General features: G+C 39.4%; 1 protein-coding gene across 1 annotated transcript in view; it reads right to left on the bottom strand.

Annotated features, from left to right (window-relative positions):
• The window catches only part of PFKP (phosphofructokinase, platelet), a 42,550-nt gene extending 26,747 nt beyond the window's left edge, over nt 1-15,803 (bottom strand). Inside the window, 3 exon segments of the mRNA XM_030943846.1 lie at nt 815-892; nt 7,664-7,737; nt 15,434-15,803. Of these exon segments, the coding sequence (XP_030799706.1) occupies nt 815-892; nt 7,664-7,737; nt 15,434-15,518 (237 nt within the window). The 5' untranslated portion in view covers nt 15,519-15,803.
• Between the last annotated feature and the right edge of the window lie 9,792 nt (nt 15,804-25,595).

Here is a 25,595-nt window from a genome sequence, read left to right as displayed (position 1 = left end):
TGTCAACTTGATATATTCCATGATTCTAGTTAAAAATTCTGCAAGATAGACATGGGGGAAAAAAAGAAGAAAAGAAAAACAACCAAACACAGGGGACAAAATACCTCACAGTACTCCAGGGCATTGGTTTAAAAAAAAAAAATTGTCTCTGCTAACTCTTTTATATTCATTAACTTTACAAAAAACTCCAAAGAAACCCATGCTTCACCTGGAGGTAGTTTTCAGAAAGCTTGGCAAGCAGTAAGGCCTCTTTGCCAAACATAGCACCTGCTCTGGAAGAGGCAACAACATTACCATGCTGAGCAAAAGCTGAGGAGATCCAAATGGCCACACTGCAGAATGTTGTAACAAAAATGTACAAAGTCACTGGCAGTATCTGAGCTCTGCAGAACTGCACAGTAATTACATCCGTTACTATAATTCTAAATCCACTTACACAGAAAGACAACAGGGTTTCGTAAGAAATTAATTGCCTTACAAAACACAGCTGTTTCATGTTTTGGCCCTATAATGTCTTTTCTATTAAATATAGACTTGCCAATGTGGCTTTAGGGGGGTAATGACAGGTGGCATTGCAAATCTAGAACAAAGGTTTTCAAGATTATTTCTGGGCTCCAAATTCAAGACCACGCCAAGATCTCCAGCAAGTGTCACTGCAGAAACCAGGCTCTGCTGGAAGTGGCACGTCTTCCTGCTGGTCACTCATCACACACAGTCCAAATACATAACTCCAGCAGGTGCCTGAATCGAGAATTTTGGCTCTTCTGTTTGAATAAAGAAGTTTTGTGTCCCACTCTCACCCCTTAGCACTTACCACTTGCAGGATACTCGAAACACTTTCCCATGAAACTTCTACAATATTATCACCTCCATCAACCATTCCCTGGTAACCCTGTAAAAGGGAAAGTATTTCATAAGTCTGATTTTAAAAACTACATCAAATTTCCACTACAGTAATACTCACTTTGTGCACTTTAATAAAACTTTAATTAAAAACACTGAATTAAAAAATACTCAATTTAAATGAAACAGTATTCAAGAAGGTATCAGTGCTTCTTTTATGGGGGGAAAAAGCAAAACAAACTCTCTTCCTAAAGGATCAGTTCCAAAAACAACATCAAGATATGGTAATACTTTACAGAGATTACACAGCTATAAAACTAGAATGTAATGTGCTTCTTCTTTAAGAATAAATATTCAGATATATTTTCAAAAATTTACAAAGAACTTTGAAATGCATTATAAAATATGTTCCTTAAAAACATAATCTCAGCCTGGGGCCATGAACTTAGGAAATCTTTGTAACACATTGTACATGTTTCCCCCCAGTGCTGGTAATAACCAAAACATGATGAAGATGAATAACCCAAATTTTTTCATGAAAGAACAAGACACAACCTTTTTTCTTTTTTTTTGAGGCAGTCACACAATAAATAAAATATTGGAAAGAAATAGGAATAATAGGAAAGAAATACAATTTTTAGCAATGCATTTAAGAAATTCCTAACACCTTAACTTAAATGGTCTTCTGAAACCACTGCATGCTGCAACACGAGAAGAACTACACTTATCTGGAAGAAGGAAAATTATCCAGCAAGCAGCTAAAGGGTTTTGTCTGAATTTGCTTTATTTCCTCTCTACAAAAATACTAGCAGGATGGCAATTACAGATTATTTTCCATTAGGTGATATTGTGAACATTGATTTAAAATAAAAACAAATAAAAGAAAAAAGAAAAAAAAAAGAAAAGAGAAAGAAATAGAAAAAAAGAAAAAGCAGGCAAGTCCTAAGTTTAGAAAACCCTAACTGGCAGACACCAGAATAAAACTGGAATTACCATTCAACTTTTTGACATTTATTTAAATCCACAGGGAAAATCATAACATGTTAAAGAAAATAAACCAAGAACTACTAAAAAAAAAAACCATGGCAATGTTTATGTCTCCATTTTTAGATTATGTGTATATATTCCCCATAGCAAGGAACAATCAGTTAACAGTTTTTCACTGTGCAGTTTTTTTTTTCAATAAGTCAGGAACTAGAAAAAGAAGAAGTTCAGAAAACAGCAAAACTGACATCATAAACTGGAAAAATTTAATTTCGCACAATTCAGGGTATATGCAGAATTTACTCAATAAGCAGTAACTTGGAAACATACTAAGCCTAAAGCGGTTTAGTATTCATATAATATTTATGATTTTTTTCATCAAACTTTTCCTCAGCAGCACGAGAAAATAAGAATATAAAGATAACCTGGACACAGCAAAAGTACCAGTTACTCAATTAGGCATTTCAGGATTCCAGCACAGATTCCAAGGGGAAAGCATGAAAGCATTTCTGCTCAATGAGACTTGACTGAATAATTTAGAGACAATATGATCAAGCAATAGCAAAAAATATCCAGATGGAAAACTACTTATATCTCTATTTTCTGCCATCCAACAGACCTTTCCAATATCTTGTACATTCTCCAGATAACTTTGACATGCATCTAATGTATACACACAGAATGGAGTGGGCTGAATGAGACCTTAAAAGACCATCAACTTCCAGTTCCCCAGCCATCAGCAGGGACATCTCCCACTAGACCAGGCTGCTCAATGCCCCATTCAACCTGGCCTGGAGCACTGCCAGGCTTGGGGCATCCACATCTCCTCTGGGAAACCTGCTCAGTGACTCACCACTCTCACAGTAAAGAATTCCCTCCATATAGCTAACCTACATTTCACTCTTTCACTTCGCCCCCAGTACTCCTTGTCCCATCATTACAGTTCCTGGTGAACTATCTTCCCAGTTCCCTTGTAGGCCCCTACACACAGGACACACTATTTCTATGTTAATGTACACACATACAATGACTTGAAGAGCTAAGCCATTATTTAATTTGTTCAAAATTAGAGCACAGTGGAAAAAGAATAATGCTTAATCTACACAGCAACTTAAAAAAAATTCTCCCTCAGATAAAGTGCAAAGATCCTCAGAAAGAAACACTGCAGTGGATACAATTAAGCTTGATTATGGCTAATAAGTTACTAAGTTCATTCATCACCAGCTTTGCTTGTTTGCTTTTTTAAAAAACATAGAATTTTATACTCCTTGTATCATTCAGTAATGGAATGAAAGCTTTTCCTCTAAGTATTTCTATTGACAACTACAATAACTCAGATCCACTGGCAGTAAATAGTGTAATGTTGCATCTTAATTCAGTTGGTAACACTGACAACAGTAAGCTGCACTGAGAGCTAACAAAAATATGTACAGTACATGTGTGCTCAAGTCATTCACCTTCCATTTTAACCTGAGAGGAAAAACAAAAGTGCATCCAAAGAAGTATTACATATAAGAAATATATACATAAATAGACTGATGGAATAAAATTCCCAATTTTCAGATTAACTAATCTAAAACACAGAACAAAGCAAAGAGATAAAATAGTAGATTAAGTTGTCTGTAAGACATGAAACACCTCACAGCTAGGCTAAGGATGAGCTATGACCCATTCCTGCACAATGTTTCTTTGAAATAGAAGGAATTTGTGCATTTTGGTCAGGAGTTCAAATCTGCGCAGACAAGTGAGAACGGGGGATGTATTAACAATTCCTCCCAATACAAGGTAAGGCCAGGGAACCTTTGGAATCATGATCTGTTTGAACTGTTATATGAACTTTTCCTAATTCAGTTGTCTGCCAAGTATGTGCATGCTACCTCTGAATAAGGTAGATAGAACTGTCCCATTGTTTTCCACACCATTAAAAGATACAAGCTATAGAGTTAGAACAGCTTTCCAAAAAAGTTACTGGGGAAAAAAATGAATTACTAATTACAATTGAATACAAATGATGATGATTTCCACTTATTGTTTTTGTTAGATAAACACTGATGAGGATTGGACAATGTATGTTTGAATGTTTACCACTGCTCCAATTGTATGGTTACCGAAAATCACTGGCAGATGTGACTACAGACCTTAATATGTGGGTGGGAATCTGTCAATTTCTATAAAAAAAGTAAATTCTTACTTAGATCCTAAAAAATATAGGTGCTTGGCTACTGAGATACTAAAACTGTGGGGCAAGAATGGAAAAAATGAACTGTCAAAAATACTGCACACAGTGTGTGAAGATCAGCTCCATTTTATGTTTAATCCTTCATGTACCCAAAGGTATCTTAATATTCAAAGAAGAAGAAGAAATCTCTGTGGGTTCAATGCTCACAGGGTACATTTACACACATTGCAACTCCAGGAGAGTGTGGCAGGAGCAAACATGGCTTCCAGCCTGAACTCTGAAGACAAAACCTTTTGAAAAAGAACAATCATCTTCTGTTGTGTTACAGGTGAGACATTTGGGGCTTTAAGAGTTATGTGAATTTACTTACTGAGAATTCTTAGCCATTGCTCAACAATAAAAAATAATATTGCCACTGAGAGCACAAACCCCCAGAGAAAAGACATGAAGTTTGCCTCACAGAAATCCATGACTGCCATACCACTGCACTCCCAATGCTGGCCTCTTGAGAAAAAGACTCTTAATCAAGATGCAAAATCTAAAAGCTCCATAGCTTAGTAGCAAGAGCCCACATCCACTGGGAACTATGTGCTTCAATCCTGGAAAAAGGGCAGGTTATTGAGAGGCATCACTTTTTTTACCCATTCTCAATTAAAAAGGAAAAACAAGACAAAACAAAAATTAACTTGACTTTAATAGTTTCTGATTAGTGAAAAAAAAAATTAAACTAGCTCCCTAGAACAGCCTGATACTCTACACATACTTCCAGCTCCTAGATTTCCATACCATAAGTGAAATTAATCCATGGGTATTCAAATTTTAATTCAGACTAGAGTAGATTTGAGGAATAATGAGATGACAGTCAAGAAGGATAACTACAGACTAAAATAAAATATTAAAAAATAAACTGTGAAGCTAGCAGAACTGTATAGATTTGCAATTAATAGCAAAACTTTGAAATGTGCTAACTTCAGTGAATTAAGAAACACAAGGGGTTTTTAAATTTATAGTCAAAAATACATAGGTTTTATATATACTATAAAAAAGATATATAACAAATAATAGCTTTTATATAAATTATCTTCTAGTTTTCATTTTCACACGAGTTTATTCTTTTTTTCCTTTTGGGACTTGAAGTCCAAACAGTCCATGAAGTCCACTATGTAACTCTTTCTTTCTTTAGGCTTTCATAAAACCAATTAAAAAAGGATAGAAAATTACTTAGATCTTATTCATTACCAATTTCAATTCATTTACCTTAGTAATCTCTCATAACAAGATGAAGAAAAATGGATTTAGGAAAACAGAGTTACTTTTTTACTTAGAATATGGAACGAGTGCTGCCTACAGCTGTAGAAGACAGATGGTTTTGCAGTGCAAAAAAAGTTCATTCGACAGACACAGCTACAGGAGAAATAAAGCGTGATGACTACAGCAAAGTAAGCTTGAAAAGGCTGAGACCTGTAACTCAATTTTTGGATCCAAATAAAAATACTTTTTTTCTTCTTTTAGATATGGTCACTTCAGGTTTTTCCCTCATTATTTCAGAGCAGCTTCAATACAAATATCATTTTATCCTGACCTGTGGTGTTAAAATGCTCAAAATGTGGGCTTAAGATACACTATCCTCTTTGCTTAACACACTCAAGTCACATTCAATAAACTGTAAATCAGAGGGAACACCTTATTTAAAGCATTAAATAACTCAAACTATACCCAAAAGTACATCCCCTCTTTATACATCATGGAAAGGCTTAGAACAGGGAATATTAGTGACAAGTATCACAAGATTTTTACCTTCTGTTACACTTGTCACCTTCATCTGTTTCCCATTTCAAAGGGGTAAAATAAACAGTTGTTTCATTTCAATGTTTGCAACTCTGTTTCTCTGAAGCACTTGCAGGCATTGTGAAGGAAAACTGACTTCATATTTCAATTATCACCAGTCAGAGAAGAACAAAGCTTAGTGTTCAGTACTTTATGAAACACAGAACTGAATGGACTAACCTAGATGCAAGATCTTTTTCAGAGCCCATACTTGCAATGAAATGTGCATTGCCTCACAGACCCTGCTGTCACATTGAAGACAGTAGGATAATATACATGGGAAACTGAAAATTCCCAACATTTCTTTTACAATCACTTTTCCTTCTGAATTATCTGTAACTTCACACTGGCCAACTCTACCAAACACAGGAGCATCCTGACTTAAATAGTGCTATTTTCGTAAGTCCAGTTCAGAAAAAACAAATATTCAAAGTTCTCTTGAAATTTATCACTCTGTGATACCAAATATGTTTAAAAGGTGAAAAAATATGGCAATCCTTGACTTAAGCTTAATTAAAAAATAAATTCAAATTCAAGTTCTAGCCTTAAAGATGCTCAAAACACCCTCCTTACTTCCAGAGAAGTATCTGACCCATTTCAGTGAGCCTGCAAAACAGCTGAACACTGAAGGAATTCCAGAGATTGGCCATGTAATTAGCACACACTAAGTATTCAGAGCAACTTGCCCTAGCACAGTAGTAGGAAAGAATTTTGGAGCACAATCCTCTGCTTATTTGCATTTCAATATACTTTGCATCTCAATAGTAAATGAGCTATAGGAATAAGCAGACAGGGAAAAAATGGATAAACAGCTATTTTTTAAAGATAAATTCTGTATTTACCATGCACAAAACTAAAATGAAAGCATTTTCTAAGCACTTCTATAAATTCTAGTACTTTATATTTTTATATTAAAGTTAGACTTTACTGGGGACTTACCAAGCTTTCTCTCATATAAATTTTTTCTTATGATTTGTAATAACCTCAGACTACTAATAAGCGGTACAGGAATTCCAGTATTGTATTTATTGTTTATGACTGTATCTATTTACCGTATTGTTTAATCTACAAAAATTGTATAAAAACTTAAAATGTCTTTTACAAGGAAGTCTAACTGCAAAAGCCTACCAGGAAGACAAATACATGGAGCATCACCTTGGTACTGACATTAAATTTGCCCCATCTTTTTTCTTATTGTATAATTGCTACAGAAATTTGTAATATTTCTGCACATACAGTTACAAATTTCAGCCACAAAATTCTGATGTCAGGACAGACCAATGAGGGTCAAGTTTCTGATGTGGCTTTTTTTTTTGTTTGTTGGTTGAGTTTCTGCAGTTGCAGCCTATAAGTCAGGCAAGATGGCACCAGTGCCACAGTACTCTTGATCAAAACCAAGCTGTGCAATCTGTGAAGTGAATGTGAGGATACATCCTTCTCATACTCGAGGTTTAATGGAGTCAAAGGATTAACAATCAGCAGTTTAAACAGGTTTAGGAAAATATTTACAAAGCACAATAAGTGGGGCCAAACATCCAACAAGTGCACGGATATGGAGCTCACTGCAGAGTGACAACTGCTTCCAAGTCTTTAGTGGCACACAAAGAATTCCATATATTTAAGAAATTACTTCTAAATTACATTGTTTAAGAATATACTTTGTGAGATGTAAATTTCCATAAAAATAAAAAGTGCTAAATAAAACACACAGTGAAAAGGAATGGCACCTACACCATTTTTTAATTTATGCTATTTAGTCTCCATGGTGTTTTTACAAAAACTCAAGTTTAGTGAGAAGACAAAATACAGAATGAATGAAACAAAACTAACCTCATAAATAAAATAGACTTTGGCATTTACATAGATTCCCATGCGCACTACTGCCCGCACAGCAGCATTCATACCTGGGAAGAAAAAGCAAAATCACATTGTTATAGTCATCCAGCACTTTCTGTATAGCAAAAGTATTGTGTCTTGAAAAGAAAGGGAACATTAATTCATTCCTAAAGAAAGACAATGACCAGCATCCATTAAAACAGAAATTTGCTTAATGACAGTGCAAGCAGCCCATGAGTATGAAGGGTTCAGAATTATTCTTTGTTACAATAATTATGTGAATGCCAGTGTGTGTGTTAATCGGAGATTAAATTGCTGCTGACTGCAAAATAGCATTGTAGAAGTTACAGCTACTGAACAACGAAGTAAATTAATTTTGCAATAATGGTTAGTTTCCAGTCTGAAATGCAAAACATTCAGCAAGCTAAAATTTAGCTTCTTCAGATGAGAAATTATATTTGAACAGTTTTAGTTTTTCTGAGATTTCCAAAACAACACAGGTGTATATACAGCATTTTGTGGGAAGCAGAGCCAAAGTTGACCTGGACTGATGGTCATTTAAAAAGACAAATGTAAATTAACATAAATAATACCAGATAGGCTCATTTGACAGAAAAGCGTCTGAACACCACTTTGGTCCCAAAAATGCAAGCTCTGATTGGAATTCCCTGCTCACAAGACATCTGACAAATGATAATCCTGGAAAATCTTCCATTTAAGTCCCCTGGTCAAACACTTAACCTCCTGAGCAACAGTGGAAGTTCCACTGGTTCCTCTACCAGGCGAAATGAATTTCTCTTATAATTCATTCCTCCAGATACTGCATTACCTCACCCATTATTCAGGAACTTTCCAGAACTAATCAACTAATTGTTTCCATACCACTGAAACAGACATAAGAGATCACACAAAGCATGAAGAGAGAAATAGTTAGGCTACACTGATGGTCTTGGCACATCAGTAAAAAATGTATGCAAGAAGGATGACAATCCAAAGTGCTAGGCACCAATTCCCCAAATCTGCTGCATTTAATATCAAAGTAGCAGGTAAGCTCTGGTGTTAAGTGTTCACCTCTCTGCAGATATAAAAAGCTTGCAACTAGAATATATAAACAACACAGCAAGTCACGAAGATCTAATCTTACAGTATCTACCTTTACTGCAAAAAATATTGAGCTGTAAAAGTCAACCTGTCTAAAGAATCAGGCTGAGTTTTTCTCAAAGATTCATTACTTATGAGCACACCAGAAAGTCCCTGAAGTTGCTCAAAGTGAAACAAAAAAATTAAGTTTGCCACAACCAAAAAGTTGATTTTGCTGGTTGTGAAGATGTCACACTTAAGACAAAAATCAGAAGTAACAATGTTTTCACATAAGTTCTGTTTTAGGAAATTGTAGCAAGAATTCTTTCAGACAGTGTTGGCCTTGTGGCATAGCTGGAAAAAGCTTTCAGATGCCAAGACAGCTAAAAGCACAGCTTTAGACAAAGAACTGGATGATGCCAAAGAAAAACAGGGAATCTCATCTGACAGTCTGCAATGAAAGGAAAGTTAGCATGATAAATCTCAGATCAAACAGAGCAAAGTTATCTCCTCAGTGAAACAGTTTTCATAACAAAATTAACACCCCTGAGAGACAAAGACCTTTAATTTTAACAAACTGACAGCTCATCACAGCACTGCCATTTTCCACAAACAGGAACACTCAGCACAAGGTACTCCTTTCACCAAAGCCCACAGCTTGCTTCTATTAAAGCACACGTTGCGTAGGTGGCTTTTTTGTTGTTGCTGCTTGGTACCAAGGTTTTTTGGCAGTTCTGTTTTGGCTTTTGGGGTTTTTTTGGAGGGGGATTGTTGCTATTTGGCTTGTTTTATTTGTATATAAATCCTTAACACAGCCATATAATTTCTTAGTGAATACCTTTCAGTTTCCATGTTTCTTGCATGAAAAATAGGTAAAATTCACAATTTGCCTGCTCCGTGAAAAGGAAAAACCCAGGAAAAAAAAATCTGTAATCCCACAGATTATAGACAGACAGACAGCATCTTCCCAGTACTACCACTGCAGTTTCATAACTTTAGGTAACCTACATTTTATTGTTAATTTGTGTTGTATATTTTATCTCCTTATAGAGAAAAAGGACCACTGGTAAGCTCCTGGCTCACATTTGATACCTACAAAATACAGTTAACACATTGCAGCTTTAGACTTCTACAATTTGGTTGTCTTAACTATAGTAATTCAAGAAAAACAAAATCATGAAGCCTCTGTAGAACTAATAAAATTTCATTATTTGTGGAATCTTACAAAAGTATCTGTGAATTACTGTTAATAACCATGAAATGTTAATACTCACGCTTATTACTTTATAAGAGCTTTAGCAGGTTAACTGTGGATTTAGTCCTGAATAATAAATGCAGTTTGATAAATGTACAGGATTAGAATAGCAGCTTCAAAAGAAAGCCACAAGTAAACCCAGTATTTTTTAAAAATAATCTAAGAATTATTTTAAATGTTTCTGAATTACTACTGGCTTTTGCATTAAAGCCTTGGAAAAAGGGAAATATTTATTTTGCTCTTTTGGACTCAGCAAAGATTAAGTGAAATGCAGCTACTTTCAGGGCTGTACATAACATCTGAATTAATTTAAAAGTTGATAATTTATTGTCCTTGATCTTGTTTATTCAATTGTTGTTAAAAGGAGCACTTGGTTTTCAGAACAGTGCTACAAACAAGACTGCAGAAGTCTTTAAATTATTTCAGGGGCTCTCTCTGCCTCCTAAAGAGTACCCCTCTCTTGTGCCTACATCCTGGTCCATGCACAGATGCATCATTACAGAGAAGGTTCTACGTGAGTTTGTGTTTAAGCCAAGTTTGCCTTGCTTTAGTCAGCTAGACATGCCTTTAAATAAATAACTGTAACATAAACCATTCAAAAGCAAAATCAAAACTATGCATCTTGGACAAGCATCAAGGAATACTTAAGTATCACCAATTTTAAAGATAAACATTGGCTTTAATGCAAGCTTAATGACTTAGCACATATGTTTCAGTGCTACTCTGAATAAAGATTCAGACTTAAAAGACTATATAGAAAAAATCACTAAGGAAAATGTCTAAACATTACCAAACAGGAAGACTTTATTCAAATATGTAAATGGTTATGTCAGTAAGAGCCTATAATCATCAAAAGAGAAGGAGTCAAATACAAGAACTGAACAAGTCAATAAAAACACAACTTGAGTTTGTTTCATTTACTTTTAATTACATTACAGATTTTATTGCATATAATCACAGTAATTATTCTAGATACATGAAGAAAACATTAGTTTTCCTGAACGCCAATTGTATTAGATCAGAACATTCAACTGCACAAATATATAGAATTGCAGAACATCTAGATGGCAAACGTACCTCCTTCTTAAAAATTAAAATAAAAATATTAAGAGACCAGTTTCAACCATTGAATCCACTAATTATAGAAGTAGCCTCTCAAAAATACTAAATGCATTGAAATAGTTACACTCATCCATTAATAGCTACATTCCTTAATTTTACATACAAATAGTACTTGTAATATTATACCTATAGATATATATATATTTCATATACATGTCTATTTGCATGCACTATTCTTAGCTGGAAAAGGTGCCTTTTGTGGGGGGATAGAATTCAAAAATACCTTGTGACTATGTTCAAATCACATAAGTGTTCACAAATAAATTCTAATTTGGATGACATAAGAAGAGTATGGGTTGTTTTAGCTTGTGACTTTAAAAAAAAAATTATTTATTTTACTGCTTTAGTTGAGAAGCTTATGGTGGAAAAATAAATTTTTGCCACCCGGACAAGATCAATGCATTTACACTACTATATTAAACACATCCTCAGCCTGTAATGCTTCAAGGGCAGAAATATGTAAATCTTTGCTTCCACAGTCATGGTCAGTGGTATTCCAAAGCTCTGAAATCCAAAAGGTTTCTTCAGGGTTTTTTTTAAGTTGTTTTTGCTGAAGGAGCTGAGCTTTTTCATTTGTTCAGTGCCAAGATTTCTTCTTCCAATCTATGTCACCAGGACAAGACTTGTATATCTACATAACTAACAAAGCCTTGGAACTTTGGTTTGGTTTTTGAGAAGCCTGGAATGCTTTGAACATAGAGATACAATGCTCAGCAGGATGGGCTCTGATATTCCAGACCATTACATCCCTTACTGTCCTCCTCAACACTGAATCTTTGAGTTTGTCTGAAAAACAACATGGCCCTATTCAGACAATGACCTTGAGTCAGTTGGCTGGGCAGCAGCTCCAGAGCCACAAGCACATCCTTCCCCAGGAGTGCACAATCACCTTCTGTCAGCGGCTTCCCATGACACTTCCTGTACCCACCGCGGTCCCGGAATAGGCTCTTGGGAGGCTGTGTGAACGTCAGTCACCTACGGTGGGCAAAACTGTCTGTGGCAGCCACTGGCAACCCACAGAAAATTCAACCCACAGAAAATTTAACCAGTGAACTTCACGACCTGAAGCACAATGGCCAGAGAATCCCACAAAGTGAGAAGCGTGACTTATTAAACCCCATTTATTAAATCACCTTCCTGAGCTGCAACCAGCACAAGTTCGATCAACTCCTGAAACTGAACCAACCCATAAATATAGAGAATTGATTGTCAGAACTTCTTTTGCCTCTCAAGGTACTTGTGGATTACAGTGGAAAGTCCATTTTTAGTTCACAATTTAACAGCTGGTTGGCTGAAGTGATAGACTGTCAAGTTTAGTACTTATACATATTATAAGCGTACTAAAGAGAGATCTTTTTTTCCTTGTGGAGTTAGAGAATTTATCAGTGATCCGTTTCACAGGAAAAAAAGTCCAATATGACACGTATATATTCTCTATTCTTTAAAATTCTACAGGTAGAAAAACAAAAAAAGAAAAATGAAACTTTCAAGGAAGTAGCACCAATGCGGGGAACCAACTGAAAACTTAACATGCCCTATAAATAGAAAGCCTTGTGAAATTTACATAACTCTACTTCTAAATTATTAGAAGCACAAATAACAGCAAAGGGATTAATTTCACCTTAAAATAATTTCACATATATTTTAGTCTGTGCTTAGACTTACAGTCCAATCTAAATACTGGCACCAATTAAGATTTTGTGTTTAACAGGTGTTTTTTCTACTCAATTGTTTGTGAGTTTAGTTCGGATTACAAACATTTTGAAGACTTTTAGTGTCTGTCAAATCTAAAACAAAACAGAAGACTGGAACTTTATTCCTAATACTGGAACTTTTTTGCCTACTTCTGAGTCAGTAGCTTTGCCTCACCTACAATTTGCTTGAACAGATTATTTTCAAACAGCAGTAACAGTAGCATACTTCCTTCTTCATGTATTTCAGGACTTCACTTCTCTCACACATTCACACTCTGTCCTCCAAAGGGCAAATGACCTTGACAGGGCATGACTCATTCTGTCCCTTGTTTAACTCCTAACCTTCAAACTGACTTGAGGCTGCTTATTTTACACATCTCTGCTGCTACCAGGATAGCAAGGGGTTATGGTCACACACTGTATTGTTTGATTCAGGCAAAATGATCTAAAATGCTGGGAAGGTTATTTCCTTGTTCTTCAAAGTTAGCACAACAATGCTGCCAATGAAACAGCTTGGAAGACATCCAGTTTACTTTTTTTGGTCTTTGTGACAACCCCACTCCTTAGACAGTAACTTTCACAGGCTGTTACTTTGGAACTCTCGGTGCTTCTGTGGCAATCTGCCAGGTGTAAAGTCTAGATGTTACCCGTGGATTCTGCAAGTCCTTCAAATGCCTTAATTCACACAGTGACCAGTGAAGATTAGTACTTTATAAAAGGAGATGCATCTGCTGCTGCATTATATAATCTCCAGCCACGCGGAAGCAAGTTGCAGGGCTCAGCCTCTTGCTGAGCACGCTACTGCTGCTTCAGGCAGTGCCCTGCCACACTTTTAAATTAAAATGGCGATTTGGCCACCAGACCATTAAGAGAGAGATGCTCTGATTCTCGGTTCCTCCTGGAATCATTTAGCAGTGGAACTGATGCCACTGAGGGCAAACTGGTTAAAACTTGAACAAGTGTAGCCCCACCGAGGGGTAAGAGAAGCCGTTTAACCACATCGATTTGGTTTTTTCTCTAGAACTGCACCATTTTCCTCCTCGATGGCAACAAATCCCTTTCATCCCGATTAGAGTTTCGGCTAATCCTAGGTAAACCCGGGGGCTCCCCGTTATTCCTGCGGGCAGGGGGAGGGAGGATGCTTCTCCCAGCCCAGATGACGCAAAGAGGCGGAATCTGCAGCGACTCGCAGCGGATCACGTACACACCGGCGGAGGGAGGGAGGGAAGGAGGGAGGGAGACACTGGTCCATGCAAGCCACCACCGCATGGACGCGCCGGGAAACCGGGTAAGGGGAGAGGGGAGGCTGCCCCGGCCGCGGGCTCGTCCCGGCACCTCCCCGTGTAAAATCTGGGGAGAGACCGGTCCCTAAACCACCGAGCTCAAGCAGAACGAAAGGAGAGGCTCCCACCCCCCCTTCTCTTCACAAACGCGAATGAGTGCCGCTGCTTCTTTAAGTGAAAGTACTCTCGAGACAGTCCCGGAGAAAAAAAAAAGTAAAACAACCGTAAATTAAGAGAAGGTGCTAAAAGCAATTATCATTGATTGAACAACTCTCCTCGTATAAGCAGAGCAAGAGTCCTCTCGAACAGCACGGAGCATTGCGTGTTTGAAATTTTAATTAACTGAAACTTCAAACTATTACCATAGAATCACAGAATATGCCGAGTTGGAAAGAACCTATTCTGGTAGGAAAGGGGAAACTAAAATGTAAAATAACATGGATTCTTGACTAGGTATACTGTGATCGAGCCTCTTCTCTTTGCCATCCCTCTTAATGTCTGCAGGTCTTTTGTTCGCCCTGTCCTGTAGTAGCTACGACTTCCTCTACACCGAAGAGATTTAAGAAGGCGAGACACGTTTCTAACATACTCCTACGGGGTGGGAAAGTAAACCACCATCTGAGCGTTCTAAACCACGGGTAGGAACATAAACGTGTTGCTGGTGCCAAAACGAAGTGAAAAGCAGATGAGGCGAGGGCTGGCAGAGCCCCAGCAGCGCAGCCAAGCCTCCCACCCGCCGTGCAGGGCAGCACGACCTCCTCCTCCCCCGCTGGCATCAGCCATCCCTCCTCACCCCACCATCTCCCGAGGGAACGAGACATCTTGGTAGTAAAAGTTACTGCAGCAGCGCTTCTACCCTCTCCCTTGCCCAGCCTGGGGCAGAGGAAACGTGGAGAGGAAGGGAGAGGGGAAGAAGGGATGTTTGAACCTCAAGCACCCAGGCCGTGCAAAAATGATTTATCTTTTAAATGCGCTTAGTAGGAAAGCCGGGTCGAAGGCCAGCACGGAAAGAGGAACCCGAGCACCACTGCAATCCCGTGTGAGCCGCTCCCAGAGCCCTCTCTCCACTCCCTCCATGTGCCGCACCGTGGCTTGCCGACACCAGCCCTGAAGCAGCCCACGCTGTCTCCCCGGCCTCCCGCATGGGCGCCCTGCCAGCCGGGGAGGCCCTTCCTTCCTGCCCCTCACACCGCTCTCGAGGGGCTCCTCGCCCTCTCCTGCTGCTGCCCCACTCCCCACCGTGCCCGCAGCTCCCCCGCGCTCTCCTTCCCCCTCGGCTCCTTGCCCTCGTCCTCCCCGTGCTCCCGGAGTAAACGGCGTGAGCCGCTACCTTGGGCATCGCCGCCGCTGGTCAGCACCGCGATGGCCTTCCCGGCGCCCGAGAGGTTCTCGAAGAACTTGGGCTGGTGATCCATGGCGCTGCGGGAGCGGCACCGGCGGGCGAGGCGGAGCGCGGTCGCTGAGGGAGCCCCTGGCCGCCGGGGTCTGCCCCCGCTCCGCTGGACCGAGCGTTCGGCCTCTGCGGGAAAAGAGCCCGAGCAGCCCGCTGTGGGTGTGTGGTTACCGACAGGTAAATCTCTGTAGAAAACCTGAGAGAAGGGGCAAGACTGTGCGCAAAAGCCCGGGAAAAAAAGCGAGCCGAGCAGCAGCTCTTAAGCTCCTCTCACCCGCCGCCCCCCGCTCTGCCCCGCCGCCGCGCCCTCCCCGCGCGCCGCTGACAGCGCGGCGCGGCCCCGCCCCCTCAGCCCTGCGGGAGCGCCGCTGACGGGCGGGCGGCGCGGCCAATCAGCGGCCGAGCTGGCGCGGCGAGCGCGGCGGGAGGGGCGGGGGCGCTGGCGGGGCGCGGGCAGGTGGGCGGGGGCGGCCCCAGCGGGGCGGGAGTCCCGGCGCCGCCTCCCCGCCCTCCTTCCCCTTCCCCCTCTCCTTCCCGGCGCCTGGGGTGGGGGCGATGCGGGAACATGGCTGGCGCCTTGGCACGGCGGCAGCGCGGGGGAGGGAGTTGTGTTGGCTAGAGCTGGCTCATCCTCCCCGCAGTAGCGGCTGAGGAACGCCGCGTGTCTCCGTCGCGCCTGCGGCTGCCCTGGGCAGCCCCTTCAGCGGAGGCTCTCCGGCGGCTTCCCGCCGCCCTCACGGCTCTGCCGGAGGCTCGAGGGGGGAATCCGCCTCCAACGTGTCGGTTCCTCGCAGCCCGATGCCTCGGGGCGGCTCGGGCTCGCTGGCCCGCCCGGCTGCTGCTCGGAAGGCTCCGGCAGGGAGCGAAGAGCGCGGCTCATTCCCGCTGGGAATGCGGGACAGACGGACAGACAGACGGCTCCCGGCCACGTCTGGCAGGGTCCGTGTCGCGGGGGCGGGCAGGGACACCCTGAGGCCCCGAGCTCTGCTCTTCTGGCCTCATGCTCAGGTGTGTCTTCCCGCTGAGGCTCCTCAGACCCGCAGTGGGCGTTCGGGCGCCGGTAGGAGCAGGAATTCTGTGAGCATTGGCGGCTGAGACAGAGTTTGAGTCAAAGATAGCAACAGAGGCCAAGCAATTGGGAGGAATTGCTCTGGGTGGGAATCGCAATCTTCCTGCCTTTCTTTTCGTTCTCCTCTTATGCCCTGATGCTTTTGCCTGGGGAGTGGTTAGTGCTAAATCCTACTACTTAAGTGCGCTCTTAAATTCCCTGTATTGTAACCCCACGCTGGCAGAATAATTCTCTTGATCATAGCAGCGTGTGTAGTCACAGACACATTAAAAGCGCCGAGTTTTGGTAATTTAAGCAAATAAAGCTGTATTACCCTCTATACAGTTGTTTGTGGTGCTTTGCATAAGTAAAAGTATTTGCGAAATCGGGCCGGCTTACTTGCACGAAATAATAAAGCAAGGCAGGGAGAGAGTCAGGTACAGCATCAAAATGCTGACTCGAGTTTTATATTTTAATTGCTGTGTTAATTACTGGTTTTATTCAATGTCTTCATCACATCACAGACAACTCACATCGTAAAAAAACACGTGCTCATCCTGTCAGCTTTCACAAAGACACAAGTGGAAGTACAGTCATTTGAGTAGTTCAGTCAAAGTTACTCATAGATAAGTGTTTGAAGCCATACCTGAAAATGGATATTTATACCTAGCATGTGCGCAGCTCACATTTGCAAATCTACACTGAGACTAAAATGAGTGTGATTTGACAAGAGAAACAATCCATTGACAAATAGATTGCATACCATGAACATTAATATCTCTGTAGGGAATTTACTATATTCTTTCCTGAATCTGAAGTCTTGAGTCACAGATTATAATAAAGGTGAGCTTCTGTTATAGAAATATGTAAACATCCACAAAGTCACACTGCGTTCAAAAGATTTTGGTTTGATTTGAAATCATTATTTTATTTGCAAATAGCTCTGCAAAAGCTGAATTAAGGTCTTTGAGTGATTCAGGGCTTGATCCAAAACCTGTAAAATCAAGAGGATCTTTTGCTGGTAGAAACTATGATGACTATTTTAGCACTGTGGACCAAGGACCATTGTCATCTCAGGACCACTTTGACAAAGACAACTTCATGTTGCTTGTGTTTGTTTGGTGCAGCTATTTCTAAAAAAATGTCTATTCACTGTAGCTAAAGCATTCACACTTTGTCTGGAAGTAGACATGTCCGTCTTGCTTCCCAATACAACCTCGATGCTAAGGCGCTCCTCCTATTTTCTGAAAGTATTTTTTTCTTCAATTGTTCTATTGTACACATAAACTTGTAAGTGATTAATTTTTTCTCCCTTGTGTAACAAGGAATCTGCCAATGTTTGCATCATGTATTATAGCTACTTCTTGTTCTTCAGCAGAGCTGTCGGGGAAGAATTGTGTTTTGGCTGTGTTGGGTTTTTAGAGGTGGGAGAAGAGGAAAGGATTTGGAACTGTTTGTTCCTGAGACTGTCTTGATATACTTAAATATCTTCTAGCAATACAATTGTCTATAGTCTTAAAAGGAGTGAGTGACTGCCTGGCTTAAGTGTTGAAAATTTTTGGGGAAAACAGTGTTAGCCTTGTGGGATATTGTTAATGAGCTAGGTACACATGTATAAATCATACTGACACTAAGAGAATAGGCTCTTTTCAGATATGCAAACTGATAAACAGAAACTATGTATCTGAATAAAGCCTCAGCAGGTCATTTGCACACTACATTAGGTGCTATAATTGTCCTGTTACTGTAATGCTAAATGGAACCAGTTTACCTGGAACAGGGAGGGGACAGGTGAGTTTGACTGTTCTCTGATACCATTGCAGGTGGTCTGGTGCATCCTTTTCACATTGCCTGTTTGTCCCCTGTGCCATGTTGGTCAGGCATATCTGCCCATCTTTGAATCTTACCATGACCTAAAAAATCCTGATTGACCCTTTAACATACTTTGGGTTGCTACCCACCTCCCCTTGCTACACCAGCATCGTTACAGATGCTGCTTTAAACTGTACAGCAGTTCATCTTCTGGGTGTGATATCACAGGTGCACCCAGTACCACATCTAGCACAGCATTTTCCACTGAAATCAGGCTCACCTGGGAAGAACAAGTTATGCACAAAGAGAATGAGATTACAGAATGGATACCAGAACTGAATGAATGCATTTTCAGCCAACTGAAACAGTTTTCTACAGCTAGACCTTTCTTAGTGTGGATTCTCTGGCATCTGTGGTACATGAGCCCACACTTCCAAGTTTGTCTGAGGTGCTTGGAGGAGTTGTTTCTTCTGCTCAGCTGTCTTTCTTTCATGACACTTTGACATGAAAAAGACAAATAAATTCTGCATATTCAAGCTTTTAGTATTATTAAAAACCAGGCAGAGAACAGAAAATGAGATGGAAAAATTTACAGAAATTCTGGCATTTTAAAATTATGCAGGCTAGTCATGGAATGCACAGATAAGCATGAAAAGAAGGAACTAATAAGTCATTAAGGTATAATTTCTGAGCAGATGGTGACAGTGATTTCTTTAAGAGAACTGACTGTTTTTTTTTCGTAATACTCCCCTACTTCCCATCGACAATACTTCCTGGTCCTACATGTCAACTATAGAGGATTTTCTATTGTTTTCAGTGAGGAATGACAAAACATCACCATATATTCATCGTGAAGGAAAATAATGTATTGAACATGAGCTACAACCTTTTCTTGAATGTCAAATTGCTTTGAATGTTGCTTTGAATTTTCTGTAACTGATTCTTCAGTTGAAAGATTAGGTACAAATTTAAGGCATTGAGTAAATTCCCACTGAAATAAAAGTACAAGAGTTTTTTATGTTACTTTAATCTGGCTTTCTGTAAATTAAAAGCACAAATTTAATTCCTATGTTTACTTAATTATAACTGTTCTTAATTAAAATAAAAAAGACAATGATTGAACAGTACTTTGTAGAAGTAACTTCTTCCACTCTGTTTTTTTCTTGGAATCTAAATGTAAAACATGATAAATCAGTAGCAAATTAATTCCTAGCCAAAACATTTTGAATGTGAATGTTGTTACATAGCTTTAAAACCAAGAAGCTATTGTTCAGCTTATAGTAGTTTTGAAGCCTCCAGGGTTTTATGGAAAATGTTCTATAAGTAGTTATATGGAAAATATTTCAGTGTGGTCTTTAGGCTTGATATTATTTGTTCTCTGGTAAATTCATGTATGATTTCTTAAATGAGACAGACACATTTTTAATTTGTGCCCAACAGGTTCATTATGTGTCACTGTTTTTCCTTCCTCCTGCTGCTGGCTCCTAAATTTACTGCTTAATGCTACCATCGAACAACATGCTATACATGTCTAGGTTTTCTAACTTTCAAACTTTGATTTTTTAAAAAAACCCAACCAAATTCTAAATCCCTAAAACCTCATTTTCTGTGGTTTGATGTGGCCGGGAGTCCACTTCTTAATTGAAAAGCGCATTCTTCTTTTTGTTTTATAGAGTAGGAAAATTCACAACTGAGCTAAATATCACACAAAATTATTGCAGACCAAAGAGGATCTGTGTTACTGTAAAAGATACATGGTATAAGATATACTCTTTTTGGAAAAATTGAGCCATGCTAGTCATATATGTATCATAATTGCTCAGAGATTTAAAAAATCCTCAGAAACAGGAAAGAACCTGCCTAACACTTCAATAAGAGGAAACATTTTGCTAATTAGTCAATTAATCAATCATACAATTGACTAAGCTATTTCTCCAGGTTTGGGGGCAAAGAAAATGAAAGCCTTTCTCACCTAGAAAACTTCCACAGTGAGCCATCCTTTGGCACCACGGGATAATTTGCAAACTGGCTGTACTATGAGCCACAAAAGGTGAATGTCTCATTGGGAAATGGGTAGGGCCGTGTATACCTGTTCGTAATCTGCATTAAAAGGATACGGACTACTCATGTGTTCTCAGAATGTGGCAGTTCTTTCTGCAGCGTTCTCTTAAGTAGTGCAAAAGGATTTGAGATACCAAGGAGAATTCTTACTATTCATGGCATAATTCTCAAATTATGTGTGTTTCGTTTGATGCTCAGTGTAAAAATGTGAACAGTAACCTTAGAACATTGTCTAAAATGCAGAACTGTCTTTTAGATGAATGCCCTAATTGATTATCCGTGGTATTATCCTTTTGTACGGTAATTCTGAATTAGTGAATTGGAGCAGCTTCACCAGGAGTGTTGGAGTGTCCCCATCCAGAAAATGTCCTCTTGATTGGTGGGCAGATTGTGGAGGAGGGCTTCAATGTACTTGGACAAGACTCATCTCATTGAACATTGCTTCCTAGTCATGTGCTGACTAGGCTATATATATGTATATATATATAAAGGTGTGCACTGTGGAATTTTACATGGAGGTCACTACTGTTAAAGAGTGAATGATGCTAAGGAGTTCTCTGAAGATTTGTTATACCCTATTCCTTGGCAGAGTTTGGTTAGAATAATGTTTAGCCACTTGTTTCTGAAAAGACACGAATACAGAACACATCAACTAAGTGCTTATGTGGATTGGGGCCAAACGGATAATTTGGCTTGAAGCGTTCTCTGTTCCTTCCCTTAGCAGAATTTATGGAAATACCTGCAAGGGAAAAAGTCTGAAAGAACTAGGAGAGATAAAGAATGTAGATGATTTGTGCAACTTAGGGCTGCTCAAGGAGACAGTAGACCCTTCTCCTTTTTTATGACATTGGGAATCATTTTTATGTCTAAAGGAAAAACAACCAAACATCACAGGAATGTTTTTCTACTTAAGATTATGTGCTCATAACTATATTTCAAAAAATGCTACCATTAGTAATGATCTGATCTCTTTAATTTGATTGGGTAGTGTAACTTCATTCCTAAATGTAAGCTCTGATGTTTTACAAGCATCACAATGGTTGTTCCCTTCCATAAAGAATAGAATTTTACAGTTATCATGGCAGTATAGTTGAAGTATTATAAATGAATTTACATGGTTACTGACATGATGAATTAAGAATGCAGTCCTCCCAAATACTTGTTTGTGCAGCAGTTCCCCCAAATATTCAACAATTCTTGTAATACTGGAGAATTTTAGTTTATTTAAAAATAAACTGATTGTGGTTTATAGTTTGCAATCTTTATGTTTTGTAATACATGAGAGTTAAATAGATGACCTTGTTGTCCATTGTAGTGTAAATACTCAACTTCCTACTTACCAAATGCTTTTACTGAAGTGTAAGAATTTATATTGCTTTTATTTGTACTGCTAAATGATGGATTTGATATATATTTCTTGTTGGTTTACTTTACCTTTGAGGATAGATTTCACTCTTTGCAATAGAGATTGTGCATGTTTTCTTTGCAGTTTTGTGCCTTGCCTGAAAATGGCAGCTCCAGCAATGCTTAAAATAACTTAGGTGGCTGTGGAGACCTCAGGCAGGCATTAGTGATAGACTGCTCAGATGGACAGAGTGATACATGACTGCAGATTTTATTGGACGTGCTGTGACCCTAGTCCTCCAAAGGCTCTTGTTCAACGTGGTGTCTTTGGATTGAAAGAGGAGTAAAAATTGCCTAAGCCTAATGGAGACATTGACTTGGGGGGCAGTGAGGTGGAGGGAGAGCATGACTGCTCTAGATGGAATGTGTTCCAGAGTGTACAGGGCATTTTTGTCTCTTTCAAAAACTCTCTGGGGAGCACCATGCCACAGAGTTGTGTTTGCAGGACTGAGGAGACTAGAAAAACAATTTTCTGGTATTGTACCAGAGCTGAGAGTGGGATCATCATGACGCGTGTGTTAGCAGCCAGTAGGTTCTGAGAGAGATTACGAGTACCTAGAGATCGCAATGAAGTAAGGTATTCCATCCAAATAATTAGCATTTCAAGAGCAATCTTTGTCTTAATTTCCTTCCTTTTATGTATTTTCTTATCATCCATTTTCTTTTTCTCCTTGCTTTCACTACTTTACACTTTCTTCCCACCTCTTTCCTCCTTTCTTCTTAAATTGAAGAGTAACAGGAGTTTTTTTCACTCCCATTGTTAGTTTTAATATAGTAGTTAACTGCTACAATTTCCATACTCTTGCTTCTAAATATTTTTATGGCATTGATTCAGTATCATAACAGAGGATGAAAAAAGTGTAATGTTTCCCTTACAGAATTAAAAATATAGCCTGTAATAACTGGCAGAGCCACTTTCATTTGCAAGAAGCCAGTCTTGATGCCTTATGCAATGTGATCTGTTTTCTTCCTGTGAGGGGAATTAATAACATCTCATTTCTCCTTGTTTCTGAAATTCAATAAGTTAGCAAAGATGTATTTAATATTGAATTCCTTGGAAAACGCATTTGTATGCATCCCTCACACAGAACAACACTGGAAAAACTCTAATCTCAGATTCTGTAGCACAAGCCCCACCCTCTCCCCAAAAAAAAGTCAAGCACAAACACCCACCCCCCACAAAAAAAGCCCAAATATATTGCTTATGCCAGAACCTACAGTTTGGGAATACTTTGACAGGCATAACTGAGAATTTAAGTGACATATTTAAACCATGGAACAGAGCTGAGTAAAAAGCCCAAACCAGATTGGTTTTGCTTTTATTTACAGAATTAATAATGTTGTAAACTTCTGTGTAGCATAGAATTGAAGAATTTAAGAGTTTGAGACAATGTTCAAATATATTAAATATCCATATTCAAGCATATTAAATATCTGGTTTCTTACCTTTTTGTTTTTCTTCTTTCTTTACTCGTATAATAGTTCCTTGAATCCCCTTAGAATTTAAATGAAGAAAAATTGATTTATTTGATTGTTTTTGCAAGTGACCAAAGTCCTTTTAAAATACATTTGAGTAATACCATTAGGATCATTATGTGAAAATAGACAGCATATTGTGAGTAAATTGGATGGTGATTGTTTGGATCAGGCACAGATGGAGCACGTTTAATGTTTAATGTTTACAGTCAATTTTCTTAGGCTGCTCATTTCCCTTCCAGGAAGGCAGTGTTTCTGTGACCTTGAGTGTCTCCATTTGCTGCTGAGGCCCAATGCCTCACACAGCATCTTGTCTTTAGAATCTCGGTGTGGGAGGAAGGTTGGCACAGGTCTCCTATTGCATTCACAAGTGTTTTGGTGTAGTTCTCTTCAACCTTTTTCATCCAGGGAATCAGAGGGTCCATGTGACTTATCTCCTCCCCAGTGTCCCAGTGTAGGATGTACTTTGGAGTATGGAATAGCGTCTTCCATGGAAGGGAAGAATGTCAGTTGCAAGCAAAAATCATCAGGTGGGGCTTACACATGTGGTTCCACTGCCAAGCAAGTTGAAGCTGGGCTGAAAATAATTTTGTTTAAGAAAGAACCAGTATAGTTTTAGAAACTTGGGCTCCTGTGAGGAAATTCTTACTGTGCAGTTGTGTGGGTGAACAGCATGAGTCAGTGCAGGATTGTGATTAATGAGAAAAGAGGAAACATTTCATAGCTGACCGATTCAGACCCAAGGGGAACCTCCTTGTCCAGGGAAAAGAATTGTTATAAGCATGAAGAGGCCAAAATTATTGAAATTACAGGCATTTTCTTTGCAGGTGTTAGGGCCACAATTTCCCAAAAGCCATGCACCTTGGCAAGAGGCCACAGCGCCTGCTGCTGTAGATGATGTCATTAGAGGAGGGGATTTTGCTACAGAGTTAAGCCAGTGCTGAAAATGAAAGTGAATATAACTTGTGGAGTAGGTCTGGCAGCACGCAGCCAAGTCTGGAGCAGCAATCCCTTCCATGGCACCTTCGAGCAATGTCAGTCAGCAAACACTTAGAAAAAGAGCAATAACCATCCTTAGGAGGAAAGGTGTAGTGTGGGTGCTGGAGGGAGAGGCTGCTGAGCACGAATCCAGCACATGGATCACATGGGGAGGGCAAATGGGAGATTTGTACTCTGTTCCTTTATCATGGAGCTAATTCAGTTTTACAACCTTTTCAGCCTTGTAATGAGTTCACATCATCAGGTTTGCAGCACACTTTCCCCTCTGCTCTGGGTTAGGCCTTCATAGTTAAAACTTATAACAATTTGAAGTAGTTTCCAATTTAAATAATTTTGCCATCGAGATATTGTACTTAAAAACGACATTGCATCTAGTTATATCTTTCAGGACATAAGAGTTTAATAAGAAAATTTCTTTGACCAGAAATAAAGAATTCAGATGTAAGAGAGTACCATATGGCAATAGTATTTTCATTATTTTATCTGTAATTTTTAACATTTGCTGGGAATTTTACCTCTATTATCTATATTTCTTAAGAGGCAGAAGTTATCCACAAAACAAAAAGACGGACAGTGTTTAAATAGCAGGAGAAGAATGTTCATTCTCATCACCAGGAGCAATAGTTCACTCCAGCCAGCAACATTAACAGTTCTGTGACAAGAGAGGAAAGTTACAGATCACTGAATGGCTAAGGCTGGAAGGTTATCTGGGCCAACCTCTCTGTTCAAGCAGAGTCATCCTAGAAAATATTGCACGGGATTTTGTATCTAGATGGTTTCTGAAGTGACCCCTATGCAAGTTTAGCAGTAGAGACATTGAAGCCATGTGTCCATTGAAGTTTCAAGGCTGAGTCTAGAAAGAATTGTGAATCTGCTGAGCTGGGCAAAGGCTAGGCATGTTCCTCTGTGCTAGACCTGCCCTTCTAAAGGAGAAGCTGGGGTTCCAGGTAAATTCTGTATTTCTGGTGAGACTGTCTTATGAACTCAGATTGTTGATGATGGAATTATTTTCAGGACTACATGCTGCAAGAAAAGTCTTAATTGGAAAAAAACTTTGTAACTCAGCTAGACTTTGCTAGGTTTTTCTGATGTGCAGTTGTGATATATTCAGGGAAAATGCAAGTGAAGAAGGAAAAAGGATGGGGTGAGAATATAAAAACATGGAAAGGAAAGAGCTTTAGCTATAAAGCTTCTTTATTGCAGAACTGCTGTTCTGTTTGTCAGAAAGAGTGTTGTCTGTGAACAGTTTCCATTAGAAAAAACATTTTGGCATTCCAAGCAAGCTAGACACAATGGGAC

This window comes from Camarhynchus parvulus, chromosome 2 (assembly GCF_901933205.1).
Source record: "Camarhynchus parvulus chromosome 2, STF_HiC, whole genome shotgun sequence".
NCBI lineage: Eukaryota > Metazoa > Chordata > Aves > Passeriformes > Thraupidae > Camarhynchus > Camarhynchus parvulus.
This window is presented reverse-complemented; position numbering and strand designations above follow the sequence as displayed.